This window comes from Drosophila hydei, unplaced genomic scaffold, assembly GCF_003285905.1.
Source record: "Drosophila hydei strain 15085-1641.00,03,60 unplaced genomic scaffold, DhydRS2 tig00000418-arrow-arrow-pilon, whole genome shotgun sequence".
NCBI lineage: Eukaryota > Metazoa > Arthropoda > Insecta > Diptera > Drosophilidae > Drosophila > Drosophila hydei.
Genome location: NW_022045727.1, coordinates 206,488 through 215,923, shown reverse-complemented (window position 1 = coordinate 215,923; position 9,436 = coordinate 206,488). Strand labels below are relative to the sequence as shown.

Sequence of the window (9,436 nt, the reverse complement as noted above, 5' to 3'; positions counted from 1 at the left end):
AAGGAGATAGTTTTGTGTTTGTGCGAAGTTACATAAGTAATTATTAACGAAACAATGAAACATATAATAAATTTAATAAAAATGTAAGCAAAGTTTTAAATAATCCCATGCCCCTTTCAATATAATTTGAAAATGTAGCTTATAGCTGTGCAAAGTTGATTCTACGCGAATCGAACTCAAGAATTAACGGCTGAAAGCATGTGGGATTAAGCTTTTGTACGAATGGCAATAGGCAACTCTGCCTATAAGCTGTTAACAACATGTATCGGTATATCGAGAGGCAAGTATCGGTTCGGTTTACTGGCAACAACTGCAGGCAGTTCGCCGCTATTCATATTTGTAGGCCAAACCTTCGATTGTGATGCAATTGTTGTTTTGGACAAGAAAGTGAAAGTTTCACTAGACTCATAATTGACAAACACAAACTAAGTTGTTATCAAAACAACTTAACGCACTTGTGTGTGTGTTGTGTGATCAGTGAAGAACTAACGATAATAATTCTACTGGTGTAAAGCGTTCCAAAAGGTCAACGACAAGAACAACAACAACAGAAAGAGAAACAACAACAAACTCGGGCAAACAACACGCGATTAAAGCTGGCGAGAGCGAAAACAACGGCCCATGTGCACGCGACTTGAAAGTTGCGCGCGTAATTGGGCCAGTCCAGTTTAACCTAAAAGCACGCACAATCCCAATCGCCATCCCAAGCCCAAAGTATTCCACAGCTAAGTAAGGCATGAGTCGTCCCATGACCACGCCTGGATGGAGCATCCTGCCCTTTCGGGTGTCCACAACGACAAAAGTGTGTAAAGATTTCACTCAATTCAGTTGGCGTAACTATCACCTAACGAGATCGCCTTCCATTTCCATTATAGGTTGTGCTCTTCTCACTGACAGCCGGCGTAGCACTAATGAGCGTCCTATCGCGGTTTCTGCGACGGCGTAAGCCACCGCGTCCTGCCCGACGACCACGCAAGTACACCGGACGGCGTACACGAAATAGTATGCGCAGTCCCAATGATCTGACGTCGGTGGCCGGTTCAAAGGCATCAGCTCGGTCAGGCAGTCCCGTTGGCTCGACAGTTGCCTACTCGGATCGACTGTCAATGGCATCGGGCTCCATTGGTGCTATGGTACAGAATCAGAATTTGGCAGGCGCCGTTGGCGCTGTGCCACAGCTGACGGCCCAGCAGCTGGGTGTGATGGGCATGGAGGCACTGGATACAGTGATCAATTTTTGGGAGGATGCACTGGCTGCGCATTATTCGCCCGGTGGAGTGCCAGCCTCGCTGACAACAGCCGAGGACTCCGAGTTTTGTCGTGAGATTCAGAACTTGCTGGAAATGGCGTACACGCTGCAGGAGCAGAGCGAACTACTCTTCCTTGATCAGCGTTCGGTGCTCTTCCGCGAGGAACATTCCATAGACGAAGCCGAGGAGGACGGATTGGCTGCAGCCGGGGACGGTGACGATGATCGGCACTCGCGCAAATCGGGCAGCGTCTTAAGTCGCGTTGGCTCCGATCCCAATTTCGATTCCGCAGAAAGCTTCGCGTCGGCCCTGGACCAAGTGGCCGATCTGCGCGAATTCGATGGCTTCATTGAAATGGCGTATGAAGAATACCCGCTGTTTCAGAATGCACTGAAGCATCACGATGAGTATACAGTGCCATGTCGGACGATTCGCTCCGAGCTGATGCACTGCAGCAGCGATACCGAATATTTGGCCAAGCTGCATTGCGTCCGACTCGCCTTTCAGTTTCTATTCAAGGATGCCGCCGTTGGCCAATGGATTTGCGATGCGGGCCGGCAAATACTGACAGATCTGCTGTGCCTGGGCGACAAGGACACCAAAGAGTTCCTAGTTGGCTACGAGGATATGGTTAACTATCTGCAAGAGCCCAGCAACTGGCCGTGCATCCAAATGGAGCTCGAGCAGCGCAACGTCAAGGCAATGACATTCTATGACATCTGCCTCGACTTTATTATACTGGACTCGTTCCGGGACTTGGATGCGCCACCAGCTAGCGTGACGGCCGTTGTCCAGAATCGTTGGCTATCCAATGGCTTCAAAGAGACGGTATGACATCAATCTGAGCAAATATTCCTTATGTATGAAATGTCACGTACAAACCAATTCTGTCAACTTGCTAACAGAATCAGTTACCAGTGAACGAGTACGTTTTCAACACTGAAAAAAAATTAAGTAATTAATCGGTTGACAGTTTACTTAAGTAACTCTTTTCCAGAGAGTTGAGCGGAGCTACCCAATTCTTTCTCTCTTCCTTTCCCTCTCTCTCTTTTTGTCAGTTCGGGACTGACTAGCTGAATGTTTTTTAAACAGTATTACTCACTCTCTTTCCTCTTCTAGGCTCTGACGACGGCTGTCTGGTCGGTGCTAAAGGCAAAGAAGCGTATGCTTAAATTTCAAAATGGATTTATGGCGCACTTCTATGTGATATCGGAACAGATATCGCCGCTGATGGCTTGGGGCTTTTTCGGACCCAACGAGAATCTGCGTGACATTTGTCATTATTTTCGGGAGCAGTTGCTAGCCTTCTTGGCCGACATTTACAGCTTCCAGAAGAGTCGGTTCACCACCATCGAGGACTTCTCGCAGGATGTGCTGAAGCACATGCAGACACGCGTCAACAATATAGGCGTTAAATTTAGTCAATAGAGAGACAGAGACAGACAGAGTGAAAATGAAGTGGATGATGATGATAATGATAATGATAATGATGATGATGATAATGATAATGATAATATTGTTTCTTTAGTTTGGGTTCTCGGCCAAAGTTTATGTTTATATTTTGATGGCAATCAACTTTAAATCACTTCATGCCACATACACACACATGTACGTTGACTAATTTTAAAACCCACACACACACACAACACATGCACATTTATAATTAAGAATTGCATTAAAGTCGCCAAAAACATTTGTAAAATAAAACTGTTTACTGTTCACTGCCAGCAAAGCAAACCAGCTGGTCTTCTCCCACATGGGACATCTCCAATTGCAACTGCAGCAGGCGGATTGTATATCCTCTTGCCAGTCGTTGCTTTCAACTTGTCGGCGCAAGATGTGCAAAGGTCTGGGCTTTAGCACCGGCTTTATAGCGCTTTGTGCATTCGTGAGTGCCTCCCCTCTAGCCGCTCCCATTCCCAATTCCTTTCCGTGCCCTGATTCTTTAATTGATGCTGCAGATCTGCTGCTTTGGTGCCTTGCACATGCTCAACAAGATCGTGCACATCAACGAAGAGATGGCGGCCCGCACCGAATACAAACTGTCACCGCCTGATGGTGGCGATCGCTGTCAGCGTACGTTCATTGTGGATAATGCGGGCAGTGCGCATCTTACATGGCTGGAGCTTTTCTATATGAAGTGGACGCTGGTGTTGACCATTTTCTATACGTTCATTGTGATGGTGCTAATACGCGCCCAGTACTTGAGTCACTTTGATATTAATTTCATTACCTCCAATGCGGTAAGCATTTGTCGCTTACACACTTTGCACCTGCAATGCACACACCTTTCGCCCCACAGATGATGCTAGTCGGCGGCGTTCTCTCTGTGGTCCTCTTCATAGCCACGGTCATACTGCACGAGCGTACGCCCTTTATGGAGGTCTGGTGCAATGAGTTTATAGTCGGATTCATGTACTTCATAGCTATCAATATATGCGTTGCTGTCGTCTTCTTCTTGATCCATTCCTGTCAATATTATTTCCAGTTAGAAGAGCACGCCTTTTGAAACTCAAAACATCAAGCTGAAAAATAAAAAACAGCTTACAAATATTTACTTTAGTTGAACTATTTTTATTTAAAAACAAATGTTTATAAAATATACTTATTAAAATCGTAAATCATTGCTGATTGGAATAATATCTCATACTTATTTACGGTACATTCTTCATTAACGAGAATAAATTAAATGTTTTATTACATTTTTTCTTAACTTAAACTCATTTAGTCATTTGAAATCAAATTCACTGTCGAAGATTTCAATCTGCCCAAATAATAACGGCGAGAAATTGAAAATCAAGGCTGCACACAAAAAATTCTCTCTTGCAAGCACATTTTAAACTTCAGTTCGTGAGCTTGATTTTGGTTCATAAAGAAAGTTTAGTGAAAGTTATATATATATTTTTTTTATATGATTGCTGTAATTTAGGAATTTTGTTAATATAATAGTTTAATTCAATATAAAATATAGATTATTTATTGGTATATTTAGCTTACTAGTTTTCTGCGTAACTAGCTCGGCTAGAGTAAAAATGAAAAATTCGATGCTCAATACTCGATAAATACTGACTTCAGTATGACTTAACATAACGCCAAACACTTATCGACTTTTGAAAAAAAAAACACATTTTGTATAAAAACATATAGACACGTTTATTCGAATGCAATATATGCTGTTTGGTATAAAAGACAGAAACTGAGATAAGAGTACAACGCAAAAAATAAAAATAATAATTAAAATAATAAAAAGAAAACGAAATTATAAAATTATTAATTATATATATGTTTGTATGCAGGTAGTATGATTAATTACTCAATAGCGCCACAAATTTTAATTTTTTACAATTAAACAGTACAACAGAGAGACTCCTTTGTATGGCTTGTGCTGTAATTGACTATAGACGTAGCTATATTCATTTCTGATTCTGATTCTGTTTCTGTTTCTGATGAACTGTTTATGTTAGATCTCGCTAAATGCCAGCGATTGAGTTTGCCGCTTAAATGCCGCGGTATGAGCGATGTGCCAGGAATGCGCTTATGAAGTAGAGCACCGTATTGACCAGGCCCAGCACAGCGGCCGCCATATAGGCATCGTGCCTATTATCGCGCAGTTTAATTAGCAGGCAGGCGGACGAGACGAGCAACAAAATGGCAGCGACACTATGATAGATCAGCTCCTATAAATTGAAGAGTCCAATTGGAATAAATTAAATTACAATTACAATTGCAATTGCAATCGCAATTCAAATAATATCAATACTCACGTAGATCGTCTTAGCGATGAGCCCGCCCGTACTTAGAGATGTTAGGCACGCTAGGAATAAGCAAAATGTCCCTATCATAAATGTAGTGGCCATCAGATAATGGAACAAATATTGCTGTTGACGATAGTAGACACTATCGCTGTAATTCATCGCCATCAAGGTGACCACAGCAACGCCAATGAGCTAGGCATAATATAGAATATGAAAAATTAGGGTGGACCAACAATTATGCAGCAGTTCATTTACCAACTGGAAGAGCTTCAAAATACCCGGAAAGGTCTTAAGGTACCCAGTGTTAAGCACAATATAGGAGGTGTTTGTGGTGCTGGTGGTGGTGCGTGTTATAGTCACGGAGTGAGACATCTTGGCGGTGGTTACTTAGGCGGTGGCTGGTTAAGGTGGGTATTTCTTGGGTCTGCAAGAGAGCAAAAACAAAAGTCGAGCTTTAATTAGCAACTTTTCAAATAAATATTTACATCCACTGTCAATGCAATTCAAAATATTATTCATTCATTCATTCAGAGTTCTAGATGTTTTTCTGTATTCAAGAAAATTAGATATATTTATAGATTTATTGATTTATTAAATAAACTAGACAAAAATCTTATGTTTTAATATAAATATTTTATATTTTGCAACTTTGTAGTATTTAAGAATTTTATGGGTTTGCACGTTCTGAATACGCAGAAGCTCAAAACAAGTTTTTGTGAAGTAATATTAATTCCCAATCTGCCACGCCCACAACGGGTAGCACCAAAAATGCAAGTATATACAAATATAATACAATATTTCTAAAGTATTTCTAAATAAATTCTAATATAGTCTATTCGCCTTAAAGCAAGTATACCAATATTTCTCTCTGTATGATTTTATGAAGGCAAATATATATATATATATATAATATATATATATATATATATATATATATATATATATATATATATATATAAATATATATATATATATATATATGTTGTTTTTTTTTGAGAAATAAATACGATAAAAACGTTTATGGTAGATAGATAGGTCTCGGCAATAGATATATACATATACATTATAAGACCTATGAGTATATAAAAATATATATCAATATAAAGTAAAGAAGAGTCATTCTCTTATAGCTTTTAGCAAATTTAAATAATATGTAATATTCAAATAGATAATTGTAGCTTATTTGAGTCTTCGATTTGAATTCCAATATTTTTACAGTTGTTACAGACCTGCTGCTGCCCTAGCCACACCCCCTGGCCATGCCCAATCGCACTGTTGTATTTTTGGCCAAAATAATTTGTTATTATTTAATTCTAAAATTAAACATTTTCGAACTTTCGGCCTCGCTGAGCGCGCCAAATGTTATTGAAAAAACGCAGGAGAAACTAGAAAATCTATTTACTGTCATGCCTACATAGTATATATGCCTCTCTCTGTCTCACACTCGCACACACACACTTATATTCATCCTACAGCTCTTTATGTATGTGTGCTTGTATTAGTGTTCGACTTTTATAGCCGTAGAGTGACGTCATGGGATTTATGGCTGCTGCTGCCTTTTGTGTTTCAGCTAAATATTTCGATGGGAAAATTAAAATTTTGTTAAATATACGCATATACACACTGTACATACATATATATTTTTCATAGGTTCATACATATGTATGTATATGTACATGCTTTTCGTTTATACATTTTTTTGAAATGGGGGCGCGCGTAATGCGTGCTTATGTGTGTCCAAGTGGCAAGTGTTGAGCGACTAGAAGCAATGGGCGATTGCTTCAAGATCGGCATGCCTATATATGAATCTCTGGTATAACAATTACATATGTAGGTACATACATTACTACCTCATGATTTTGTAAGCCTGACATACATAGTTCAGTCAAAAAACATTCCCATTCATATCTAATCACATTCTTCTTTGCTCATTACTAATTTGATGCCTCGTCTCTGGCATCAAGGTCTTTGTGACATGTCAGGCGCGCCCAGTAAAAAAAAACAACAACAACAACAATGACGCCATCCTATACAACATTTACCCTCGTCCAATGCGATGACGTAACAAATTACATAGCATACAAAAAAAAATAATTCGAGATTCAAGTTTGGAATGCGAATTCAGACCCTGCCTTCTTCGAAAAACAAAAAGGAAAACAACGACAACAACAGTCAAATGAAGAAGATGAAGAAACAGGCAATCAAAACAAACCGAACTACATTTTATGTTGATTAGTGAGCGGATTTCCGTTACGCTCTCGAGGGCTACACTTTAAATATGTATGTGTGCTTGTTGTTTTTATGATATTTTCGAATGTGGTCAGTAATATAAAAACAATAACAATAGGTAGCAACAGGCGCCGGTTTTTTTTTTTGAAAATGATATCATGCTCGAATCATGTTTATATATGAGAAACGTTGATGTGCTTCGAATAATGTAAGGCAATAACCAAAATATTTTACAAATTGACTTTCGTTGTAGGGAGAACAGCGAAGAAGCAGCAGTTCCGATTGACGATGAAGAAAAAGAAAGAGCAACAATTGATAACGGTAACTGTAGCAGTCAGTTATTTAGTTGTTGCATTTTTGCTGATAGCTATTTGTTTGCATGCGGCTCCCGCTCCGTTTTGCCAATGTCCCGCAATGAGATCATCGCTAATGGGGTTCATTATTATTGACCCACTCAGTGAGCACGTTCCTTGGGAATTTGATGTCGTTTCGTTTTGTTAGTGATGATATGCCACACCCTAGACTTGATCATTTGCAAATTTTTGACTTTTTGACTTTTGGTTAAAAAAAACTTATGATTTTCTTCCACGCACACACAAATTTAAAGCCAGAAAACATGTAAAGTTTGAATTCTTAATATGCAGACGCACACATGTACCTAAGTATGTATGTATGTATGCATGTGTGTGAGCGTGCGGCCACCTTGTTTGCGCATAAATTTTATATGCGATCGCTTACTTTTTGGATACACGAATTGAATTCGCAGGCGCTGGTCACACTTGTGTTTTATATTGAAAATTCGTATTGGGCAATGCGTTTGGATTTCGAGCTGTTGCTTTTGCGTCTTGGCGCGCGTACGTTAAAAACGAAACTGAAACTACAAAAGTATTTTCAATTTCGTTTACGCCTTTTGCTTCTGCCAGCTGGCTGGCTGGCTGACTGGCCGGCTGGCCGGATGGCCGGATGGCAGCTTGCCTGCTCCGAGGGCAGCGGCGTCAACGAACACGCCCGCAGTGCTAATATACAAAAACAAGAAGCGAATAAGCAAACAAATCTACCACAAAGCACAACAAGTTGTCATTGCTGCTGTTGTTGTTGTTGTTTTTGTTGAGTGGCAACGCGACTCATTCACTCAAGAACCAGTCAGCGAAACGATGACGAGCATGACGTCATAAATCTACGATAAGCAACAAACAAAAAATAACTTCGCATCAATGCCGCACGCTTTTATTGCTCTTGTTATTGTTATTGTTAATGCATTTTGTTTATATGGAATGGCCATTGTAACGGTTAATTGCTCTTCGTCTTACAATTTATCTAATAAGTAAAGGCGGCAACTGCTGCTATTCCACTGCGAGGCTATCAGCTCTTGTGAGTCACCTGTTAGAAAGAAAGAGAGAGGGAGAGAAAGAGAGTGAGAGTGCGCGCGCCTAGGAGAATGTGGTGACTATGAGTAATGCAATAAAAAAGAATATGCATATGTGAGCGTGTGTGTGTGTGGGTACTGTTCGGATTAACTGCGCTGCTACTGCGACTGTCTCAAGGAGAACGTGAATATATTTAAACAAAAGTATGCCAGTAGAAAAATACTCGACTAGGTAATACCCCGCAGATTCGCTGAATCTAAGCAACATTCCCAAATTTGTATTACTAAAGAAGCATTTTTTATATATAGCATAAACAATTTAAAGTTTGAGTGAATTTCAAAATATAGTTTTGGTAATTATATTCAAAGGTGAAGTAACCCGTTTTCAATTATAGAAATGGAAATCGTTTTTTATAGAGTAGATAACAAAATTCAAAAAGCCTTAAAAAAATAAAGATCCGCTGATATTCAAAAAAGCCAAATCAGAGAGCTCATTAACCTTTTGAAATCATATTTATACAGGGTACTTGAATAAACTTTCATATTTCGGTTATCAACGATTTATCGTTATCAAGTACACATTCAATCATATGGCCTTCGGCTCATATTTAATTATAATGCACATCGTGTTGGGCGTTTCCTAAATTTGAATAATGCCCACAACAACAACAGTATCATCATCACCCGACTTATTGCATTCATGTTCCAAAAATACATATAGAAAACTAAAATATTTTGTTAAAATCGTATAGCATACTTCAAGGCGTCAAGGTTTTCATACCCTTTTATCATTATATTTACGTTGTGGAGGGCATATTCACACTTTCACCATCTAT

General features: G+C 39.4%; 3 protein-coding genes across 3 annotated transcripts; 2 read left to right on the top strand and 1 right to left on the bottom strand.

Annotated features, from left to right (window-relative positions):
* Positions 1–884: 884 nt before the first annotated feature.
* On the top strand, positions 885–2,987 carry LOC111605325 (mitoguardin). Its single transcript, XM_030224240.1, has 2 exons — positions 885–2,078; positions 2,370–2,987. The coding sequence occupies exons 1-2, from the start codon at positions 912–914 to the stop codon at positions 2,676–2,678; spliced, it is 1,476 nt and encodes a 491-aa protein (XP_030080100.1). The 5' UTR covers positions 885–911; the 3' UTR covers positions 2,679–2,987.
* Positions 2,988–2,993: 6 nt separating this feature from the next.
* LOC111605303 lies at positions 2,994–3,769 on the top strand. The gene is made up of 3 exons (XM_023323760.2): positions 2,994–3,138; positions 3,212–3,493; positions 3,553–3,769. Exons 1-3 carry the CDS (start codon positions 3,007–3,009, stop codon positions 3,757–3,759), a joined length of 621 nt encoding a protein of 206 aa, XP_023179528.1. The 5' UTR covers positions 2,994–3,006; the 3' UTR covers positions 3,760–3,769.
* A 770-nt stretch (positions 3,770–4,539) lies between these two features.
* Positions 4,540–8,121, bottom strand: LOC111605293. Its single transcript, XM_023323744.2, has 4 exons — positions 7,973–8,121; positions 5,261–5,429; positions 5,015–5,197; positions 4,540–4,927 (listed from the first exon to the last, which is right to left on the bottom strand). The coding sequence occupies exons 2-4, from the start codon at positions 5,375–5,377 to the stop codon at positions 4,748–4,750; spliced, it is 480 nt and encodes a 159-aa protein (XP_023179512.1). The 5' UTR covers positions 5,378–5,429; positions 7,973–8,121; the 3' UTR covers positions 4,540–4,747.
* Between the last annotated feature and the right edge of the window lie 1,315 nt (positions 8,122–9,436).

What these genes read in the sequence shown, in the direction of transcription:
- LOC111605325 (XM_030224240.1), top strand. Translation starts at nt 912, where the DNA reads ATGAGCGTCCTATCGCGGTTTCTGCGACGGCGTAAGCCACCGCGTCCT. An exon ending in CCAATGGCTTCAAAGAGACG is followed by an intron (nt 2,079 to 2,369) that starts GTATGACATCAA and finishes TTCCTCTTCTAG; the next exon opens with GCTCTGACGACGGCTGTCTG.
- LOC111605303 (XM_023323760.2), top strand. Translation starts at nt 3,007, where the DNA reads ATGGGACATCTCCAATTGCAACTGCAGCAGGCGGATTGTATATCCTCT. An exon ending in TTATAGCGCTTTGTGCATTC is followed by an intron (nt 3,139 to 3,211) that starts GTGAGTGCCTCC and finishes TTGATGCTGCAG; the next exon opens with ATCTGCTGCTTTGGTGCCTT. An exon ending in ATTTCATTACCTCCAATGCG is followed by an intron (nt 3,494 to 3,552) that starts GTAAGCATTTGT and finishes TTCGCCCCACAG; the next exon opens with ATGATGCTAGTCGGCGGCGT.
- LOC111605293 (XM_023323744.2), bottom strand. Translation starts at nt 5,377, where the DNA reads ATGTCTCACTCCGTGACTATAACACGCACCACCACCAGCACCACAAAC. An exon ending in TTTTGAAGCTCTTCCAGTTG is followed by an intron (nt 5,198 to 5,260) that starts GTAAATGAACTG and finishes TATTATGCCTAG; the next exon opens with CTCATTGGCGTTGCTGTGGT. An exon ending in TCATCGCTAAGACGATCTAC is followed by an intron (nt 4,928 to 5,014) that starts GTGAGTATTGAT and finishes TTCAATTTATAG; the next exon opens with GAGCTGATCTATCATAGTGT.